The 23993-nt window shown below is 38.5% G+C and overlaps 1 protein-coding gene across 9 annotated transcripts in view; it reads left to right on the plus strand.

The window, feature by feature from the left end:
• The window catches only part of RIMBP2 (RIMS binding protein 2), a 285737-nt gene extending 263749 nt beyond the window's left edge, over window positions 1-21988 (plus strand). For 3 of the 9 annotated variants that reach the window (XM_084648843.1, XM_084648839.1, XM_084648840.1), the window contains 8 exons: window positions 3312-3464; window positions 6744-6928; window positions 9822-9990; window positions 12752-12817; window positions 14205-14308; window positions 16579-16650; window positions 17968-18102; window positions 20493-21988. In XM_084648843.1, coding sequence (XP_084504969.1) covers window positions 3312-3464; window positions 6744-6928; window positions 9822-9990; window positions 12752-12817; window positions 14205-14308; window positions 16579-16650; window positions 17968-18102; window positions 20493-20681 — 1073 coding nt within the window. In that variant the 3' untranslated portion in view covers window positions 20682-21988. Of the gene's footprint in view, window positions 1-3311; window positions 3465-6743; window positions 6929-9821; window positions 9991-12751; window positions 12818-14204; window positions 14309-16578; window positions 16651-17967; window positions 18103-18673; window positions 18721-20492 lie in introns of all 9 variants that reach the window. The other 6 variants (XM_084648844.1, XM_084648836.1, XM_084648837.1 and 3 more) reach the window with 4 other exon arrangements.
• The last annotated feature ends 2005 nt before the right edge of the window (window positions 21989-23993 follow it).

Raw genomic sequence — 23993 nt, forward strand, 5'->3', positions numbered from 1 at the left:
CACCTTCCATTCTCTTAACTACTTTTTGGAATTCAGCAAGGAAAATTGAGGTTATTAAATTAAATGAGCAAGTAATACTGAAGTATGTCCATTAGATTTGCTTTTTCTAATCAAGCCATCTCTGTTCTGGTTAAATCATGACCTAAAATATATATTTTGCCATGTACAAGAAATTCCAAAAAGTACTGCAGACAAGATAATGGAATCAAGACACCAAGCACAAAAACACTTTCACCAAAACTTGCACACCACACAAACAACTAGGAACAACCACACAGAAACGCAAGAAACACAGGCGTGTAAATGGAAAACTGTAGACTATGTACAGAAATAAAATCTTCATGGGATGTAATTCCTCCGGTGCCTGTGCTTACATTAGAAGATTCCTTATTAACAGTATACACAGAAATCCAGAGAACTCAAGGCAACATTAAGCAGTTCTGTCCTGAAGCTTTATCTGTGAATGAGAAACTTTCCACACAGAAAGCAACCTCATAGTGATACTTAATATAAGCAACACGGGTTTTTTAATTGTTAAACATGAAATGGTTTCTCCCAGTTCCTCCAATGGATACACAGCAGAATAACCATATAGGAAATTTAAACAGAAACCTTTCTGTGGTGTACAGCACCCTCTACAGATTTGTAAAGTTAGCAAGATTTTGCTCTGAAGGGGAAAACTAATGGATATTAAGGACACAATAATAATTTATGATAACTGTGGATTTTAAAAAAATACAACTGTAATTCATAAAAGCATTCCAAGTGCCTTTAATAAGAATATGTAGAGAGTATGATTCTCCTCCTACTTACACTGCTACAAATTGGTTAGTCTCTAAGGTGCCACAAGTACTCCTTTTCTTTTTACAAATCAGGAGTAACTTCACTCAATGGAATTACTGGTATTAAAAGAAAAAAGAAAGGTGTAAAGGGAGAATCAGGTCCAGAAAGTGCATATGCAAATATCAACCTGTGACACTTATTTGAGCCAGATAATTATCAGCTGATAAACATTCTCAGTTTAGGCTGATGTTTGCTAGATCAGTGTCTCCCTTTTGTTTTTTGTAGCTTCCCCCCCCGCAAGAGTAAATATTTTTTGGGGGGGAGAGGGCAATTAGGCCTGGAATACTTAAAATATATTGTGCATTTAAGATTTTATTTTTATCACCTGTTAAAATAATTTAACAACAAATAGTTGGGGCGTGGGATTTGAAATAATTTTGGTTAAATTAATCCTTTGGATTTTCCTTTAACTCTGATTTTAATGGAAAGATGTGGATTGGGCGGGGGCCTGATTACATACAGGAGGCCTCGCTTTCTCTAACCAAGATTGGAACCCAAGGAACTATTAAATAATGACTTCACTGTTCAGTAGCTAAAGAGCAGCATTTTAGGAAGTAGATAAGAAGGAATTCATTTTTTTATAATCAGTCCACATTCAAATTGATAATTAAACAGAGAATAAAATATAAGGCTCTAATCTTCTTCTTTAGTGTGAGTTCAAGAATGCATTAGTGTATTTTGCAGTAAGTATGCTCTGTGAATGCTTTTCTGGGGAAGTCGCATAAGGATTGAATTACAATATTGTCTAACACTGATAAGACATAACCCACAGTGGCAGTATTTTCAGTATCTAATGAAAGAATTACCCTCTGGTCTTCTGTGAAATTGATGAAAGATCCTATCCAGTATCATTCTTAATGTGATATGGTTATGGTTCAGGATTCCTAACTGCTGACTTCTTTGATGATATTGCCATGTTTAAACAAAGAGAACAGGTTTCTAATAGTGTTCACAGGAACAGAACTAATATGAAGCTGCGTTACCAGGCATGCAGTACACATGGCTCTCTTAACTCATCAGGGTATTTAATAAAATCAACATAACCAATTCGTTAGCTATTAAAAATGTAATTGGTGATAAATAAGTACCCATGATGTAATAATTACCCACATCAACAATGTACGTCAGTCAAGACAAGGATTGGGTAAAAATCACAAAATAGTCATCCTCTGAAGGCTTGCTACAGAAGACAAGAGGACGGGGAATAGATCTGCAGAGCAGATAGACTGAATAAAACCAATGTATCCAATCAAACCCTGTAGCAGATCATTGTACCAACTTGATCACACTGTCCTCACTCAGGCAAAGCTCCTATTGACTTCCAAGGAAGTTTTGCCTGAGTGAGGACTGAATAAAACAGATATTATGGCTCTGTCATTACAAAAAGAGGGTTCTTTAGAATTTGGCCCAATTTTTTTTTTTTAAGTTTTTATTGGAGCAAAACTCCCGTTAACTGCAGTTAGTAGAGGTTTTATTCCATTAAGGCCCAAAGAATGTAGGGCTGCCTACATCTATCAGTATGGGTTTAATTACAGTGTCACAGTTTATTCTCTTATAGAAATGTATTGAGCACTATATATTTGCTCAGCATCACTAAAATGTTACTATTATTCTTAGGTCAGTAAGATTGTTTTTATAAAGGTTTGGCTGTTCATACGTTGTTCTCTCCTTGAAAATTAGCTTCAAGTCAATCAACAACGCAGTTAAAATCTTATGGTGATAGCTGGAGTTTCCAGCTATTAATTTGCCTGCATGATATAAAATGAAAGGAAATCCATAAAAGTGATAAATCAACTCCAGAAGGAATAGTTAGCAGGAGGGATCTCCAAAATTGTGATACTTCTAGGATAAATATTTCCTGGGACACATCTTTATCCAAAAGGCCTCCAATTTTAAACTTATTTTATATTATTTCCCTGTTAGATTACGAAGATATTTCCATTAACATCTCCTTGGAAACAGAAAATTTTCAACTTAATTCTGGTTTTAGATAATCTACTTCCAAAGATGAAATGTATTTTACATTTTTACCTTGACCTTGCCAAAGTGGGACTTTGGATTACAACACTGATTGTTGTTATTTATTATTTGTATTATCATAGCGCCTAGGAGCCTCTGTCATGGACCAGGATCCCATTGTACTAGGCGCTGGTCAAACACAGAACAAAAATATAGTTTCCTGCCCCACAGAACTCAGAGTCTGCATTTACCCTCCAGAAATCCAGGCAAGTTTTAAAAAGCATGAAGGCAAGACCCTTTAAAAAGCAAACTCCCCTTTCTGTGTGCCTCTGCTGTAGAAGAATCACTGGAGAATCAGTCAGTAAAACTGCCACACACAGTTCTGCAGGTGGTTAACCATCCTGCTATAACTGAGTCAGAAAAGAAGGTAGGCAAAGCTTGCCCTACAGGAGCCTCCACTGAGAAGACTATAAAGTATGTTTAATAGATCGTTCCCTTTTTCTCCATAGAAATTACAATGGACAGTAACAGTGAAGGCGGTCGGTCTCGGTCAGGTAGTGAGGGAAATATTTCACCTGTAAAAGAAGAAGCTTATTATCGCAGCATTGATGGACACAAGGAATGGTCTCAGCAGCGTACCATGGCCTCTGACTATAGATACGGTATGCCGACCCTTCTTCCTCCTTTCTGACACAGACGCATTTAGAGCTGGGTGTTTAATGAGTGCCATTTCTGTATGACAACATTGCATGCAATGCAGAATGCAAGGGGAGCTAACTCTTAAGTCCTGTTTGCCCTTCTTCCAGGTAAGTTTGTTCAGCTCAGCTCAGCTGTAAGGGAGGAAGAGCCCTTAGTCATCCACTGATAACTGTCATGCAACCAGCTTTCCATACTGAAACAAGTCAAAGCACACTGCATTGCATGAACCTCTGTGAAGCTACTCCTTTATCCTCCATGGCTGTTTAACATCAATTAACATCTAATGTATGCACCTTTGAACACTCATTGATCAAAAAGATCACCTTTCAACTTGATTCATAAATCTAGCACTAGACAGAGCCAAAATGGGGAGGTTCATCATCACCAAACGTTCCACAGTGAGAAGCAGCACTACTCAAGCATCACTCTTAGTTTATTGTTTGGCTTAGGGCTGATCTGAAGCCCCTGGAAGTCAATGGGTGCCTTGCCATTGACTTCACTGGGATTTGGATCAGACCTTCAGTGAAAGTAAAAATAAAATTTATTTTAAAAAGTATGTGTACTCACTTGTATCACTGCAAGTGCTAATTGACGTACGTAAGGTAGTAATTGTCTCCCACCCATTATTGATTGTGTTTGCTGCTTCATCCCCATAAGAAGCCATTGCATAATTATACAAAATTCTCAGCCTTTCATATCTTTACACTGTTCCCACCTAAAAGTAGCTTAGGCCAGGTCTGAAGCTGGGAGAAGCATTAAGTTTTCTGTTCATCTTTCAAATGAAGCAAAAAAGAAGCCAAAGTAAACATTTAAACAAATCAATACTAAAAAAGTGTTCTTCTTTGAGTAGATGCAGCCTTAGCCCCTCCTCTGGCTGCATAAGAGCGGTGCTGGCCCAACCCCCTCAGTTCCTTCTCTCCGCCCATGGCTGGAGTCAGAATGCTGTGTGGTGTCTTCACCAGACGCTTTTGCTTTGTTTTCTGAGACCTTTTCTTGTATATAGCAGTAGTAGTACATTAGGTTTAGTTTAAATGTTAGTTTAGAGCTCAGCCAACGTCAATGGCATTTCTAAATGACATTTCTATATTGGACAACCGCAGGGCGGCCAACTGGTTCTCTGTGCATACTTTTGCCAATCACTGTGCCATCACAGCTACGTCCAGATCAGATGCAAACTTCGGGAAGGCAGTCCTGCCGTCCTCCTTTAAATAGACTCTGTGCCCCACCTCCTGCAAATATTGCTTGCATGGAATACACAACTGCACCTACTCAAAGAACTAAAAATGGTTACCTACCCATAACTGCTGTTCTTCAAGATGTGATGCAGACGTATATTCCACAATCCATCCTCTGTCCCCTCGGCATCGGAGTCTGTACTTCTGATGTTCAGTGCAAAGGAACTGAGGACATTGGGGCAGGGGAAGGGCTAGGCTCCAGGGTGTGAGCACCGCCCCTATGGATACTGCTAGGCAAAGTTCTCCAGCTACGGTGCCCAGGATGCGCACACACCCACATGGAATACACATGAGCATCATATCTCAAAGAACAAGTTACAGGTAGGTGTCTGGTTTTTGGGTTTGAGAGCAAAAAGCTCTGAATATTTTGAACCAGATCATCAGTTGGCATAAATCAACATAGTTCAAGGACTGCAATGGAGCTATGCCAATTTACATCAGCTGAAAATCTGGCCTACAGCAGCCAGTCAAGCAGCATATATATAGCCTCTGAGCAGAATATAAATAACTAAGCCACTCACAAGATGTCTGATTGCCTGAAACAGACATGTGACCATCCTGAATCTTCACCATTCCGGTTCAGAACTGTTTTGATAAAGTCTGTGCACAACTCATGCTTGTAACTAACTCCAACTGACTTCAGCTGGAGTTGGCTGCCAGTCCAGGAGGGCATAATTTGATCTGTCTCACTTAAAAAACAAAATGTGCAATACTCTGAAGAAAAACCCTGTTTTGCATTTCCAGTCCATGTGACAGTGGAAATAAAACATCATTCAACTGGGGGGAAATCTCCGTTGCCATTTGTCCATGTCCTGTCCTTGTTCCACTTCCCTTCTGTGCTTTGTGCCTGTGTGAAGCTTCCTGGTTGGACTGTGTTTCCCATCCTTTGGCTGTTCTGCATTTCCTTATCCACCTTCTTTCTAGTGTTCTGGACACAAGTTTCAGTAGCCATCCCCTTGAAGCTGTGCCCCTCTAAACTGACCTTTTTTTAATTCCAAAAAATTGTTTAACAGTGCTCTGGCATTAGAAGTAGGTAAAGTGGGGAGGGTCATCTTAAAAAAAGTTCTATACTAAATCCTAAATAAAACATTTAAATTATTTCAATAAATATACAATCTGTATTATGCAGATATTATTAAAGCAGAAATATGGGCCTAAATATATATATATTTAACATATAAAGTAGGCCTTCAGAAAAAAAATTGATAATAGTGGAAGTTCTGGAAGATTATGTGATGTAGCTAAAGGCCTTGATTCAGTAAAACATTGAGGCAAGAGGTTGACTCTCTGTTGAAGTCAATGGGACGTAAGTATATGCTTAAAGTTAAACATGTGATGGGCCAAGATTTTCAGCAGTGATTTAGGTGGTTTGTGTTTTGGGTGCCCAACTTGACGTACTTTGAAGGGACCTGGCTTTTACTATGCATTGGACAAAGGTATTATTCCCAATCCTGCACTGGGCTCTTTCCCCTGCACAAAGTTCAATGCAGGATCAATGTCTTATATATATATATATATATATATATATGGTCAATATGTATTTGGCTTAAATGCAAAGGTCTAGATGGATTACAACACAACTGTAGGCAAAAAACAACTGTATGGGAACACAGCTGGATCAAAAACGTATTTTGTTGTTTTTGTAGTATTGGTTTAACCTTAGTCCCATTCACATGAGGGGTGGGACCATGCTAGCAGTAACTTTGTTTAAACACCGTTATGGCTAGTCATGTCCTAGTGCCATTCCTCTGAGCACTGCAAACACAGGGCTTGTCTACACAGTGCATGTTAGAGGGATGCAAATTCTAATGTGCACTAGCAGGCTACGCCCTAACTGGCCTGTGTAGACCCTGCTGGAGCACATTATAAGTTCCCGACTGCACAGTAATTTAGTCCCATTTCAAACAGAGATATAGGAACAAATTTCAGACCTAAATTGAACAAGCTGAAAAATTATTCTGACTTGCATTGCTGAATTTTTGCTCCCTTCTGATCTTACTTTCACAGATGGATACTGTAGTCGGGACCATCTTTCTGCAGATATTTATGAAGAATCAGAAACAGATCCTGGCACAGAGGATATTTCTCCTCGAATATTTGTTGCCCTCTTTGACTATGATCCACTGACAATGTCTCCCAATCCTGATGCTGCAGAAGAAGAGCTACCATTTAAAGAAGGACAGATCATTAAGGTGGGAATCTAAAAGCAAAGCAAACCAAAGACCTGATCATGCAAACTGGCCTTCATGGGTCCATTCACACAAGAGTTTCTAGGATCAGTGCCAAGACCTTTTCTTTAGAGCCACACACATTTACGTATCACGGGGTTGAGAACTGTCTCATGTCTAGTACTGATGGCTTTAAAAAAATGAAATAGTGGGGGTAAAATTTTCAAAAGCATCTAAGTGATTTAGGCACCTACATCCCATAAATTTTTCATGGCAGGCTCTGAAGTTACTTAGGCCCATGTCATCAAAGATGCTTAGGCAGTGCTCTGCTCACCATTGCAGTACCTACCCCCTAGGTGGCCTACCACATGGCATAATCAGTCCTGAGCTAGGCTCCCCATACAGTGCTTGGGAGAGTTAGGCACCTAAGAAAGGGATTCTCAGAAACCAGTAAGCTGAGCAGGGAGCCACCTACACTAGCCAAACACAAAATGTCCCGGAAAGGGTCGAGGCATAGGCACCTATGCGGCTGACCGGCTCCACCCGCCTGATGATAGGTGTTTCTCTCCTCTCCTGGAGTTAAACAGTGAAGCCAGGTCAGCCCTTTAAGTAGCCCATGTCCCAGCCGCTGAAAAAATGTGGCTTCTGCTCATGCTTGCCCTATGTTTCCCAATGTCCCCAGTTGTCTTTGTGCAAGTGCTGTAATGTCCCCACTGCTGTGGGTAGACTGCATCTGGCCCTCCTGCTGAGGGATCTGACAGATTTCTCCGTTTGCATATGTGTTAGATAGATATCTTCACGACATCACTAGTCTGTATGAGCCCTGCATTGCCAGTGGTCTGAGGCACTCTTAAGGCTTTATGTTGCATTTCTTGCGCACCCAAAACATCCACTCCCAGATGAGAAGGCCGTTGACTCACTTCCTAACGGAAGCTAATTGACATCCTACTGTAAAGACTGTAACAATGGGTGGATCAGGCCCTATGTGTTTGTTTAGCAGATACAAAACACATGAATTACACTCTTGAAAACAAAATGTATATTTTACTAAGTGCTTAGGAGAATAACTGTTTACAATAAAATATAAGGCTTGATTAATAAGTACCTTCCGGAGGGAGCTTATGAAACAGCTTATAAACCCCTCTTCAGGAAAGCATGTGCTTAAATCCTTAGTCAAGATGCCACCTAAGCATGTGTTTTAATGTCTATGAATGGGATGGCTTAGGTGCTATTTTCCTTTCCTGAATCAGGGCCATAGCAAAGCCCCTTCTCATGCAGTACAATGAGTGTCCCAAATTCTTTCACTGCCTCTCAAATTCTAGGCAAACCTTGCAGGATTGGCAGTTATGATGCCAGCCCCATGCAGCCTCCCTTTTCTGGACACTCACCAGGCTGCTATGTTTGGGTCCCAAACACGCTGGACCGGTATTTTCCTGGTAGAGTGGATAAAAATTGATGATATTTTGAAATTAAATAATTTTTTTTTATTTCAGTCATTTTTTATTTAAGTTAAATATTTTCTTTTTAAAAAAATTAACCTGTTTAAAATTAAATGTGAAATTATGACAATCCATATTAAGGACTAAAGTTACTACAATATACTAAAATAACTTAAATAAAAAATATTCAAGCAGTCCATGTTTGCGGCCAAAACTTTAAAGGAAGTCAAACCACTGAACTGACAGAAGTCACTGGCTAAGCACCTGGAATCAGCATTTGTTGACATGCTAAACCAGATTTTGACAGCAGTACTTTCTTCTGCAGGTGCAAAGAGAATATCGTCTTCATTTCAGTGTATCCAACCAGTTCAGTTCAATGACTACTTCATTCATACTTGAGAAACTGGGAGTTGAAAAAACAGGAACGTTTGTTTTCTTCTTCTAGGCTATGGATAAAAATGAAGTATGATCAGATCTATTGGGTTCTAAAATTCTGAACTCCAGAAACAATCAGTTCAATTCACTAACCACAGTTACACTTCTTTTGTTTCTTAAATCAGTTAGTTTTAAATGCAAAACATGTTGATAGACTTATTTTTTCTTATGTATCCCACACATTTAAGTAGACTTTATTTAATTAACTGCAATTTGAAAATGCAGTTTGTGTCTTTTAATTGAATTCCAGTTACCACCCAAATTTAGCATGGCACAAATCGTGAGCAAAAAAATAATAAATGAATCATACAGTACTGAATTTTCAAATATTTTCACAATGAAAATATTTACAGTTTCTTACTGTAAGCTTCATTTCATTAGCTTTTGATTAGTATCAAAGATGGGACAAACTGATTTAATTTGGATTCACCTGTTACTGGGAATGGGGTTTTGGATACAGTTCTATTATAAGTAAAATACTTTCTTGTATGTGACAAAAACACAAGTCTGGTGGCACCTAAAAAGACAAACAGATTTATTTGGGCATAAGCTTTCATGGGTAAAAAACCACACTTCTTCAGATGCATCTGGTATGTGAGATATGCATAAATCTTAGATACACACATCATATTTCACATAAAATGTTTTCTTGGTGTAACCTTGATTTTGCCAAAAATTTAATCTACTTAAAATAATAAAACTTGATCCAATTCTTCAAATGCTCACTATAGCCTCTACCACCATAAATAGTGATGCAAATAATATTAAGATTTTTTTTGGGGGGGGGAGCTTTTAAAGGTGTTCCTCAGTTATGTTTATGTCATAGGTAACAAAACAGCTGATTTCTGCTCAAATGTATGGTATCACAATTCAGAGGTACCTAAAAAAAAACCTAGGGCTCTGTTAAAAAAGAAAAATCAGAGTAGCTGTAAAGAAACCCTAATTCATAGATACCTTGCGATCCTTCAGGGACTGTTTTGTAATAAATCCCAAATATTAAAACAACATTGATGGATCAATTTTTTTATGCCTTGAATATTTAGGTTTATGGAGATAAAGATGCTGATGGATTCTACCGAGGAGAAACTTGCACAAGACTTGGCCTCATTCCATGTAATATGGTCTCTGAAATCCAAGCAGATGATGAAGAAATGATGGATCAGCTTCTGAAACAAGGGTTTCTTCCTCTGAATACACCTGTAGAAAAAATAGGTAGGGGAAAATATATGTATAGATAGCGATTTAGTGCTGTTAACTGGGCTGTTTGCGCTTTAGCTTTTTTGATGATTTGAAACATGTGTCTAAATTTTACAGCAGTCTGCTACACTATGGGATACATTCTGTGTCAGTATCTTGATTGTGTTTTTAAAAAACTTCAGACTATTTAAGCATTTTCACTGTTGACAACACAAATGAGGACTTGCATTTCAGTACTGCACATACTCATTTTTTTTTTAAGAGACTACTTTTCTGAAAGATTTCTAGACACAGAACAAGATCCCACTGCTTTTGGCATATGCAGTGCTGACATGTTTGATAAATGTTATGCTCACTGCTGGAAAGCATAAAAAGAATCACTTGTTTGTTGTTCTTTTTACTCTTCTACTTTAACCTACTTTACCATAAATTTAAAGGGATGGTGGCAAAGGGTTATGCCTCACAATATTCAGATTAACATTGCATAGTCAAAAAGTTTAAAAGATATTGAGATCACAAACCAGCCTTTCCTGTTTTGAACCAGTAACCTTAAATCAGTGATTAAATGTTGTACAGAGACATATTGTAGTTATATACAAATATATTTTGAGGAAACGCCATCAACAAATTTTAAATCTTTCAAAGGAGCAAGAAAACAAAAGACTGTAAACCACTAACATTGGTTCAGTCTTGTTTAAAAGTGAACTGTAAATGTGGCTACATAAAAACAAAAACAATCGAACAAACAAAAAATCTCTCTAGAATTGTTTGCAAGATTACAAAATGAAAATAGTGTCTTACCATTGTTTTTTTTTAAAGTACTTTTCACAAAATAAAACAATTATAGGCCCTTTAAGATCCTCAGAATTCTCAGCTCACTATTTCCCTATTTGTGTGCCAGAGCAAAAGGACTTAAGACATGGAACAAACAAAGGGAGTGAAAGAACCATGGGTAAAAGTTTCAAACCTGAGTGCCTAGAGGTAATATTTTCAAAAGTGCCTAAGTGAATTAGGAGTCATTGGCTGGGATATAGGCTCCTAAATGCCTGGTTTTGATAAGTATTTAGGAAACTGAAGATGCAGATAGGCATCTAGTAAGTTTTACAAAAGCACCTGAGTAGATTAGGCACTCAATTTCCTTGCAGTTGAGGTGAGGTAGGTGCCGAACCCACTTGGGTACTTCTGTAAATCTCACTAAGTGCCTGTTTGCATCTTTTAGGCACCTAAATATATGTGAAAATCTGGCACTAAGTCACTTTTGAATACAGAACTTAGGATCCTAAAGCCTGGTCTACACTAGGAAATTAGGTTGGTTTAACCACATCGCTCAGGGGTGTGTAAAACTCACACCACAGAGCAACGCAGTTAAAGTGACCCAACCCCCAGTGTAGACAGCGCCAGGTCTGCAAGAGAATTCTTGTGTTGACTTAGCTATCTCCTGTCGGGGAGGTGGAGTACCGACACTGATGGGAGAAGCCCTGCTGTTGGCGTAAGTTGTGTCTTCACTGAAGCACTCAAGTGCTGCAGCTGCGCATTTTAAGTGTAGACAAGCTCTTAGTCTCTTTGGGTTTGTTTACACGCAAAAAAAAAAAAAACAACCCAAATCAAAAATGTGGCAGTGAGTCTCAGAGCCTGGGTCAACTGACTTGAGCTCAGGCTATGGGGCTGAAAAGAGCAGTGTAGGTGTTCCCATCTGGGCTGTAGCCTGGGCTTCGAAACGCCAGTGTGGGAAATGGATCTCAGAGCCTGGAATCCAGCTCGAGTGGGAACATTTACACTGCTACTTTTAGCCCCATAGTGTGAGCCCCACAAGCCTGAGTCATTTGACCCAGGCTCTGAGACTTGCCGGATGTTTTTTTTTCTCTTTTTTTTGCTGTACAGACATACCTTTAGGCACTCCTGCAATCTTTTACCCCAACTCCATATTTAAAAACACTTATCTCAGTGTGGCCTGATTTTCAAAAGTGCTGAGCACTCAGCTCCTGTCAAAGTCAGTGAGAGTTGTAGATGCTGAACATCTTTGAAAATGAGATTATTTATTTAGGTGTCTAAATACAATGTTAGAAGCCTAACTTTAGACCTGGCAGATTGTGGCCATTCTAAGGATCTGATCCTGCGAGCTATTTTTGGAAGCGCCATTGGCTTCTTTGTTGCATGCTACTGGTGATGTACCTCGTTCGGACAGAGCAGTGAAGAAGTCTGCATCTCAGATTTTTCTAGGAGGGGGAAAGCACTTGTATTAAACTGCCACTGTATCTGTAAGCATACTTTTCTTAGTCTGGAATGTTCCAGAGTGGGCTAACTGCTAGTAACCCCTTCCCCTCCACTGCAGTTCACCTTTAAATATCTTGACACTTTAAAAGCAAGTGGCTTTTCTCTTAAATCTGGATAAAGTTTTCTAGTCACAGTTTCAAGTAAATGCACAAAGAACCCTAGAGTTCAGAGAATACGGAGAGTTTGGCTTAATTTTGAATTAAATACAAACCAAGTGCCTGAATGTGCAAACAAATTCACATTTCCAGACCCCCTTCTGTCACATAGTCTGCCAATGCGACACTGCTAGCAGGATCAGGCCCTAAATCTCCAGTCTGTTTTATGCTGTTATCACACATGCTTCAGTCTGAATGTCAAATCAAACACTTAATTAACATGCTGTGTTCAGCTATGACTAATTTTGCTTAATCCTTTGCCCACATTAAATCCTTAAAAATTAAGAACTTTGAACAGCTTCATATCTTTTCCTCTTCTTTTATTTGTATGCACTCCTTTCCTGAAGTCAACTGTGACCGTTTCAAAGAGAGCACACGCTCTGTACACCGCAGATCCAGAAAGTCTAAAAGAGGTCTGTGCTAAGAAACAATAACTTGATTCAAGCTGTAAATTAGCTGAATTGCTTTGAGCTGTCTAGATTTACTTTTTATGCCTTTGATCTTTTAGAAGCAGAGAGGTCCCTAGCACTGGAGAACAGGCCTTCCGTTGTCCTAGCAGAGTAGTATGTCAAAGGGACCCATGGCTTCTTCAAGGCAGTCACTATGAGTTGGTCCAAGCTACAAGGGAATTGGATCCTAACTATGTAATAATCCAGCCCTTCACTTTGGACTTCTCCTTACACTCTGTATAAATCCCTCCTTGCATCAGCAGCTGAGATTGCTTACGTTCCCCTTGACTGGGTCTGTGCTGCAATCTCCTCTGACTGAATGCTTCATTCCTAGCTATTAGGTGTGAAAGCCAGAGTGCATGCATGCTGCATACTTCCCCACTGATGAAAGTCTTCCCCTACTACCTTACCCCACCCTAGAATGCTCCAGGCTCACTGGACCAAGAGTCCTAAGGCTGCTCCTAACCAGTTTTCCTTTAACGCACTTCATAATGCTTTTCTCTAGCTCATCAGAACTGCCCTTTATGCCTGTTGTAAGTAAAACTAACAAGCATGTTTCTCTTGCTGTGGCATCATCTGCAAGAATCATGCTGCTCTCATTCAGTTTTAAAATTAAGCCCATCACAGACTTCCCTGTAAATGTTTGTCAGTCAATAAACATTTCATCTAATTTCTGGAAGCTGTAAGTTTCACCTCCTTCCTTCTGTCGCCTGCTAAGGAAAGCTGTAAACTCATGGAATACTTGAAAGTGTGTTTCTGTAACCACAAGCCTATGGAAACGTTCAGATTCCTTTAAAAAAAATTGATAAATCACTTGTCTTGGATCAAGTGAGAACAGTTCTGTTTCTTGTCCAACTACCCTGCCAAGAAGGGGAAGAATAATGCCAGGCACAAAATTCCTGTTGGCTTTAGCAGGAAAAAAAGACCAGTGAGTAAAAGTGACAGTCTGCTTGAAGTGAAACAGGATAGAATCCTGAACATCTACTATCCAAAAGCCTGGGGAGTAGCACCTGATGATTCTTCTAATCACAAAGATTAAAAAAAGGCATAACAAATAGTAGCTTTCAATATATATATTGCTGAGATGATTTAGAAACAGTAGGATCAACCCAGCTATTAAGAATTAAAGACTTGCTTTGGACTCGATGTCCAGCTTGCATCAGGAATCCATGACTATGTTAATAGATTTCGTATGTCTCTTTGGTCACCTGTCCAGCTTGCTAGAGAAATAGTCTTGAGTTGATTACTACACTGTTGAGAAAATAACAAGAAGAAAAAATTGCACCATGCTGTTTTTTTTCTTCAAAATAACTTTGATAGCTTTCCTCCCCTTTCCCTCTAACTGGAACAGAAAGGAACAGAAGGAGTGGCAGACAGCATTCTGTGTCAACACGGAGGATGGTGGCACTATACGATTATGATCCAAGAGAAAGTTCTCCTAACGTTGATGTGGAGGTATTGATTTAAACAAAAACAATTTTTTTGTTTATCATTTATATATCCATTGAATTCATGGGTTTGGTTTAAACACATGTTCATGAACATCTTTCAGTATTCGGCTCCGCTGTGCTGACTTGTGGATCCAAGAAAATCATGATTGTATTATATCACAGGCCTACCTGAAAATATGGTAAATTATTTTAAATTATGGGAATAAACATTTTCCAAAGTGAAGAGGGAAAGAATATTTAATCCCAAATTGACCTAGCATCCTTCCTTAAGAGAATATGATTGTCAGAAGTGTCGCAACTCACTCCAAAAACCAGGTAGCCGGAAGCACAACTGATTTTGAAACATGGAGATGCAAAAAATCCTTAACACATGCATTCATAAAATATCAAATTTTCTCCCTTAGTGATCCACTTGGCTTCATGGAAATGTATGATGTCTAACTCTCTGTGTAATCTGTCTGTATCATACCCTTTTAATGGTATCTTAAGAAATTATGCACTTCTTCCCAAATCTTCATCATGGGTCTATCCTCCCTCTACCCCAGTGGTTCTCAACCTATTTACTTGTGGGCCACATCCACACAATATATCTACTACTTGTATGGCCCTGAGGTTGTTACCTGGCTGCAGCTTTGTGCTGATTGGGCCACAAGTGGCCCACTGGCCATGGGTTGAGAACCCATGCTCTACCCTCATACATTTCCCATCAGCAACAAAGCAGGCAATGAAGCCGGTGTATGAAGTTGTCAGTTGGTGTGTCTGTGTCTTCTCTCCATGTGCTGTACCAGCTCTGGGCAGATAGCTGGCCCAGCAGACCTTGGTATTACTACCCAGAAAGACGACAGACGCAGCTCGGTGGTAAAGGCACTCAGCTTTATTGTCCATTGTCACAGATACACTAATATGTATGCCCATCCCAATGGACTCAGCTCAGCAGGGGGACTTTCCACTGTCCCCCTCGGCTGGACAAAGGGTTAAGGCAAAACACCCCAACATTTATAGAGTGACAAACACAACTTACGTACCACTTACGTGTTTCATGACATCTGCTTATTACCTCACCTTGTGTCTTGCTCCAGGTGTCTTGGGCAAAACATCCCCTATTCATCACTTCTGTCAAACCCTTTTATCTGGTGCTAGTCTTTTGGAGGGTGTTCACACACATACCCGGTATCTGTTACTTCTCAGTAGTGCCGGTGTTTTAGCAATGCTACCAGTGCCTGTGCCAACTTCCTGGGAACTGGAAGCATCTGCTTCAATCTATGGCCTGACTTTGCTGACTATGGTTCAGGCCTCGGGTCTTGCACGAGGCCCAGTCCACCAGGCTCTCTTTCTCTCCCCTGCATATGATACCTTCAGTGTCATCTTGGAGCTCCTCCACGTCCAGCAAACAGAATTTGAAGCATGCTTTTGAGAGCAGGCCAAACTCATGGTACTAGGAGTAGCAGGCTACTCATGAAGTTATGTGGCAAAGCAAAATATGCCTACCAAGGTTGCAATCGCCCCATATTTGTTACTTAAAACACACTGTAGCCTGACTGTGGAACAGTTTTCTACATAGGGCACTTTGGAAGTGCTTGGTACCGTACTAATTCATATTATCTCCATCACTTAATCAGATCTAGTTCTCAAACTCTGTAGCATTCTCTCTGTTATCGTAAACTGGAAAAACTGTAAAGCCTTTAAATAAACAGGGCCCAGATTGTCCCCACAGTTCTGCATTCAGCTCTCCCTCTGCTTCAGGAGCACTGTCCCCCATCTCCTCCTTCCGTCTCTCCAAAAAGGTTGCTGTTTGTGCCCAGCTCTGTGCAGGGGCAAAGTGGTCATGCAGTGTCTTCTGTCCGACCCCGCAGAGATTCCCCGAAAGAGTGACCTCCCAGAGAGTATGGGGCTGCTGCAGCGAGGAAGTGTCCTTGGTAGCACAGCTTCAATAGAGCTATGTTACCAGCATCCTGGGGCAGATTGTAGGAGGTCATATCTCACCCCCAACTCCACAAGGGGATCCTTGCTGTGATTTCCTCCCACACATTAGGATGAGCTGAACCCAGGGATTTAACGTTCAGTTTGTCAAGAAAATGCCGAGTGTATGATAGTAAAAAAAGCTTTCTGGTTTGTTCTGAAGAATATTTTGCTCTCTAATTCAACATGCAGATTCATTCACTTGTCTACTAACATGATTGGAAAAAAATTATGAACCTGATGTGCCCTCAGTGCAGCAAATATTAATGTTTGCACAGTAACACAGCATGACCAGTCACCTTCCTCTTTCCACAGGCTGAGCTTACTTTTTGTACAGGAGACATTATCACTGTCTTTGGTGAAATAGATGAAGATGGGTTTTACTATGTAAGTTTTCTTTTCTTTGGCTTCTTAAACTACATCAAGCACAGTGTGTCTAATAGCTCATTTTACTAACAGCATCTCCAATTACTATTTAAGTATGATCTGGGAGGATTTCATTCAGGTTATCATTTCATCTTGAATATTTACTATATCAGCAAATTTATTAAACATGCCACTTAGTGATGCTATACCCTAATTCTTAGGTACAAAGTGATAATGTAAATAGCGCTGTTCCTGCATCTCAGATTTGTAGCTGTGTTCATACATTTCTACAAGTTACAAGAACATTTGCCTAGTGACTTTAGCTGCAATAAGTGTATCTGAACTGCAAGTGAGAAGCATGGCAATGTGAATACATGCCCAAATAGCTAATAAAATTGTAACTACCACAGCTGAAGTAACACTGTTCCAATCAAATGTTTCTAGCCACCCTTTTGCTGCAGGCTCCAGTCAGTAAAGGGACACAGATTAGAACTGCACTGAGATTGTTAGTAAAGCATGGTTACTTGCATGGCGTGAAATCCATTCCATCTACATAAAGCCTGTGCACTACGGCTCTATGGGGGAAAAGTGCAGAGCAACTGGGGTGATGAAATACACCCCTCTGACCCATGGTTAGCAGCTGGAATAACAGTTGTCTGCTGAAATTAGAGCCACAGCCCCTCCCCAGCAGCTGCAAAGGTGTTTGCATCCCCTGGATCCATGTAAACTAGAAAATGGCACCTTTTCTCCATCTATCTCTATCCTATATTGCACAGGAGGGACAGGAAATGGGCAAACACCCTTAAGAGGCTGCTTCATCTGTTTTCCCTTGTGCATCTGCTATCTAGGGCAGAAATGGTGTGGAGGGCCTTGCACTTCCCTTTGCAAAGTCAAAAAAAAATGCAAAAGAAGATATTAAAAGGTCTTACCTACTCAATACATGGCGTAGCCTTCTCTGCCCCCACAGTGACTTTAATATTGTCAAAGACGTGGATGCATAGCTTAACCATAGGTAATCTAAACACATTCTTTTAATATACTGGACCCATAGACTTCACCTGAAATTACAGAACACTTTCTGCCTATCTTTTCTTTAGCCTCTTTTTTTGCAAGATAATTTGCACCTCAATCACAGGATCGGAGCCAGGAAATCTCAGTTCTGTTTCCAGCTCCATCAGATTTTGTGTGTGATCTTGGGCAAGTCACTTGCTCTTTGCTCCCTTCATTTCGCCATTCATGAAATACAGACGAGTAGCTCTCTATCTCATAAGAGTGTTGCATGTTTACAGGCATTCATATTTGTAAAAACTGCAAAAGCAATTGTTTATCATATTGCAGGGTGAACTTAATGGACAGAAGGGGCTGGTTCCTTCAAACTTTCTTGAAGAAGTGCCTGATGATGTAGAAGTCTATCTTTCTGATGCACCATCACGATATGTTCAGGATACACCACTGCGTACAAAAGCAAAAAGGGTAAGCAACTCCACTAAAAAATAATTTTTTTCAATTTTTCCATGTTATACCATCTCATTTAGTTTGGATATTATTTATGACATTTTAAAATCCACATACCCATTTTAGGTATTTTTAAGAGTCATCTTAAATATGGAAAGACTGCACTGATCTTTAATGTATCATGAGCATTTATAATTATGAACCTAATTTTAAATTAAGAGATTCTGGTGAATGAAATAAAATTTTAACTTCATCAGCCTTTTCTAGTGAAAGTTCTTACTTCCTCAAACTTAAAACTATACACATACACATTACCTAGATTAAAACAGGAAAAGTAGCTGGGGATGGGGAAGGAGTGGGACAGCTACTCCCTGAAACATAAAATGTAAAGATAGCTGATTAACAATAATTTTAACCCTTTTAAGATTTAGTCCTACTAATAACGGTTAACTGCCCAAACCTTCCACTTTATGAAAGATTATTCATGTACAGAGTATTTCATTTTTGTTTTGTTTCATCACTGCAATATTTTTATATATTATATATTTTATATATATTTTTATTTTTTTGCTCATCTGCTTGGAAACAGAAGAAGAGTGTTCATTTCACACCTTAATAAGGCAATGTAGCCTTCACGTAAGTGAGCAACTGAAGATACCAATAAAGATATCAGTTAAAGCCACTTGACAATATCTAATGCAACAGTCTTGAAACTTAACTGTGAAAAAAAGAAATATGTCTCCAAAATCAATGGCCCCAAAGTAACAGATACAGACATTTACTGTATGTACTTGTAACTCAGTGTTTGCATGAGACAAAGAAATCCTCTGACATGGCTATTAAGGGTTCTTTTCCCCATCTAATTAGGGTTAACTTTATGAAAGTCAGCACTTGGAACATATTTCTCCATGAGCTAAATGTTTCTGTTTACATCAAAAGAAGTGTTCAATGTCTAATTGTGCTACAGACAAAAGCTGCGTATTGCATTGTTAGCTAACCTGAGATAAAGTTCCTAAATACAGGAAAAAAGCACAACACCCACCCTTAAATAATAAGCAAGTGAGTTGTAAGCAGATAAGTACAGAAGTTTACAGGGGTACAGAGCTCTGAAACGTAATCACAAATATCTGCTTACACTGTCTGCCTTAAAATCTGTTTCCCACAATCAATTGTACCCCAGTTTGCTATGACTGTATCCATTCAGTAATTCTGAAATAATGCACACACACACACACACACCCCCTCATATGCCACAGTTTACTAGGACTGTCCATATCAGTGCAAATGCTTATGAAACACTTTAGCAGTGGTTTGGTTTACCAATGCAATAAAAAGTGTCAATATGAAACATGCAGCTCTCCCAATGAATGCATTAGACTAAATATATGGTATCTTCAGGTGTACGTTGGGGTGCTTTACCAAGTTGTTTTTCATTAGAATTAGACCTTGATTTAAAAATCAAAGTAGGCTTGAAGTCCCTTTGCTTAATAAACTGTTGCACAATAAGACAGCAAACTGCTAAATGTATTAATGTTGTCTTAACTGGCATTAAAGATAATAGGGATCCCTGAGGCATGGTTTATACTACACAGTATCATCTAACAACGTACAGTACCACATTTTGTCAGCAGGGCACAGTAGTTGCAATAGGATGCGTATAAATAGTTTAGTAGTTTCATTGAAGTGCTTTTGATGATTAAAATAGCTTTGTTTAAAATATTTAGGAATGCTGTCATGTTCTAAGTATTGTACAACAAGGGTTTAGCTTCACCTGGCAATCATATAGCTGCAGCACACACCAAGCAATCAGGGTCTTTAAGCTTTCTTTGATTGCAATTAAGGTTCATTTTAGCTTTTTTTTTCCCCCTCCTCCCCTCTTTCTTTCAACCAGTGTGCCATCTTCTCAAATACGTATATACAGTATGCTAACCTGTTTTAAGAAAACGTGTTCAAAGGACATCAGAAATTTTAAGTGATAATCATATACAGTTTGAACATACAGTAATTCCTTGTGGAAACTGTTTGGTGTATATAGATGGATCTATAGTATGTAATCCACTTTGCTGTTTAATTTTAAGAGTGCTGAAGTACAAAATTTGTGATTTTTGCCAAAACGATGGCAAAGTTAAGAGTCTCCAGCTCTGTTCAAAAATATAACCAACTTGAGGACCCACTGAAGTGTGTATTTTTTGCTGTCTATACCTTTGCTCACAATTTTATTTGTGGGAAGCTGTATTTATGTATTGTCTGTATTTCCCTATGGCATACTTAAAACTATTGAAAGAAGAATTGAGCCAGCCCTTTTTTTTTTTTTTTTTAAAGTGGGTAATAGGACAAAAATTGTTACCAACTTTCTTGATGATGAGTGCTTTCAAACGTTCAATAAACTAAAATAATATACCTAATAGGTTCCTCCTGAGAATACAGGTACATCAAGGAGAGCACCATCTCCCACAGTCCATCTCCATTCTGGGTCACCTACGTCATCTATGGGTTCTGGTAGTCCCGGGAGAGGCAGGGAAATGTCCTCGAAAAAGAAAAAGGGGCTGCTTTCCAAAGGCAAGAAACTGCTGAAAAAGCTGGGTGCAGTGAAATGATTCATTTACTTCCGGACAACTTGTAAAGCTTCCAAGCTATGGTATTTTTAAAAAAAAAACAAAAAAACAAACAACCCTTCAAACTAGGGCTTTCATGACTATAACGTACATCTTTACAGAACCTTTGCATTTTAACACCAGAGAATTGTGTGACTTGTTTGATCAAAACAGCAAGAAAAAAAGAAGTGGACTTGTTGCTACTAAAGAGCAATGTTGTCAATATCTGTTTTTCTTCAAAAAAAGATTTTGAGGAATTAAGACTAGAAGGATATCATCTTTTTATTTCAAGGCACCTCCACATCTCTAACAATATTGGATAAATCTCTGCCTTTATTCTCCTTTAACTTTGGGGGAAGCAGTAAAATCTTATTTGAGCCCTCTTCAAAAATGCTCACTCCAAACTAGCCTAACGTTTATCTTAAACAAAAATGGTCTTGAAACTCCTAGTTTACTCAGCCTTGATGTTTTGCCTTATTAATACACAATGATTCGTACTGTCTAAATATACAGCGTATACTTTCTATGTACTGTGTATTCAAATGTCTTTTCAACCTCACAGACATGGTAGTTTAAGATCAAGTAATGTGTTATTGACTCCATTTAATGTCTGATGTAATTTTTTGGAGGCTGAAAATGTTGTGCAGGATGAATTTTTAAACATTTGTATGAGTTCCTTTAGCAAACATTCAGTATACTAACATGAGGTAGCGCCTAAACTATCCAGAGAATGCACACAGTGTTTTAATAATTCAAAATCTTGTTTTATAGCTCCGGTACTAGTGTGAACGTTTCAGTATTCTAAACAATAATCATCTTTGCTCCCCAAGTGTTCTCTCTTGTGGAAGTGCAGTTTTAAGTTTAAAAAATCATTTTTCATGTTATTGATGTCAGAATCAAGATAAAATGCATGTCCTAGATGCAGCAATGAAAGAGGTGTATGTTATACACACAAGCTGTAGCCAGTTAAAAGGCTCTACCAATACAGTACAAATCTTTCAAAACACTAATTCTAATATTGGCTTCTTGATTAAAACAATCTTGCTGGCAGACATTGGCAGTTACTATTTTGTAATTCTTGTCCATTTGTAAATTGTTTTTACTGTTTATACATACTTTTCAGACTGCCTTTCTTTTGTAATTTATGGAAGGTTTATAAATGAACGATCAAAGCTTTCCCCATTGTGTCTTCAAAGAATTATAATGTAAATTCCTGTAAGATACTGTGTGCTAGATTTATGAAATTAAAGAAAACTACTGGCCTAAATTTGTGGTAAAGTATTGTGTGGGTGTGTGCATGTGTACAGTTATTCATGTGTAAAATATTTTATATAAATAAATTTGATATTTTGTAGAATGTTTGTTCTGGATGTTTGTTACTTTAAAGAGTCACTGTGCTAGCCTTCCCCTACCCTTAAAAAAAAAAAAAAAAAGCATGACATCAAACATTACACTAGCTAATGGCAGGCTTTATTCCAACACTGTTAAGGTATTCAGACAAGTGTACAGCAATGCAGAGAATAATTTTCAGGTAAAGAAGTTCTTTAACTAACTAGCTGCTTCCAGATATCTAGAAGAGAAGGTCCTAAGAATATAAGAGAGTCAAGCTCCATAAAGGAGCTTATAGTGACTACTACCGATTAAAAAGAAAATCAGTTAGTTGACAGATTTGTTGCAGTGACAATATAGCTGTAACATGTATTAACTGCCCTTGAAGATTAGACTCTTTTTTAAAAAAAATCCTGGTCCAGGACATTTGTGTTTATATATAATTTCTATCACTTAACACTGTTCAATGATCACTCCTCCCTGAGCCGCTGTTTTGTATCAGCCTTTCCATCTTAGTAAAGAAGCTGCACCTTACTCAGAGTTTGTTGGGGAAGCCAGTTCCCTTAAGTTCAGAACAACTGGGAAGACAGTGCCTGTATGTTATGTGCAGTTCTGCTTTTTTGGTACTATTTACTTAGTGCATTTTTAAACAGTGGAAGTGTTCAGTTCAATATGTATATTGCTACTCTACAGTTAAAGTAACATGGATACTTAAGTGAGCCCTTGGGTTCTAAAATTTCTCAGTTTGCAGTTCAAACGCTGATGCTTTAATTTGTTTACCATTAACAAGCCAACAGACCAAGTTAAGATACACAGGACCAAGCTCTAAACTAAAATGTTAATCTTTGACAGCATCTGGGCTTTGGCTCAAAGGATGAGTAATTCTATGGACATTCAACCTGAGCCCATCTACAATTTGTAATGCAATCATCAGAACACCTTCCATTGCAAAATGTATGGGAGAATTACCTATAGATTTTTTTAGATTATGGAGAGTCAAATGCCTCCCTTCCACCAAAAATATTTAATGGGTATAACTAGGAACATCACCCTTTTTTGTATTTCACCCCAACTCCTGAACATGTCACCCTCATTCTTTACTACCCATTATTAGCTATGTGTCTTCCACAAATGGAGTGCCCTTTACTTCAATTTCCCTGACCACTTTTGATTGTTAGGATGGGGAAAGGCCAGAATGAACTGTTGAATCTAGCCCCAGAAGTTAAAAATTTGACTTTAATTTGCTTGTTGGTTTATTTCTAGTAGCACGAAGATCATCAAAGATAATGTTAGTGTCCATGCATTAAATTTTTAAATAAAGCACCCAGGATGTTTTCAGACCAAAAATACATTAAACTTAAGTTAAAACATCCCTGTAATGGCTTTTACTTGTAACTGTATCTCAAAATTCAAGCATTACAGAAATGTCTGTAATGGCTTTACTCTTAAATTATTATATCTACTTAACCTTAACAGTTACTGGAAGAATGAAGTTTGATAATACAGCATTCTAATGGTGCATACAGATAAAGTGCAATTTTGCATTCCACCAGTACTGGTTGCAATATATACAATAAAATTCTGATCTCAAGGAGAATTCTACTCCAAAAGCAACTCTAAAAATGATTTCCAGATCATGTATACTCAATATACCAAACTGCATTTGCTCAGTCTATATATTTTTTCCAACACCCTTCCACACTCGCATCCCAGACCTGCAAATTCAACTTGGATTAATATACAGATGAGGACTAGAATACACCAATTTACTTATCTATACAGGCACTGAAAGGCTTGTTGTAAAAACTTGTTTTATTACTAAAACAAGCAGATATGACTGAACACAGTAGATTATGGATAAGGTGTCATTTTAATTTAGGCCATTTTCCAAAACCACCAGATTTTAAGCAACAAATCTGTGCTTTAAACAAGGGGATACGCAAAGATGGATGCTGTACTTATGTTAGAAGATGCTACGGGGCCTTC

This window comes from Lepidochelys olivacea (genome assembly GCF_965140295.1).
Source record: "Lepidochelys olivacea isolate rLepOli2 genome assembly, chromosome: 15".
In the NCBI taxonomy this organism is placed as follows: domain Eukaryota; kingdom Metazoa; phylum Chordata; order Testudines; family Cheloniidae; genus Lepidochelys; species Lepidochelys olivacea.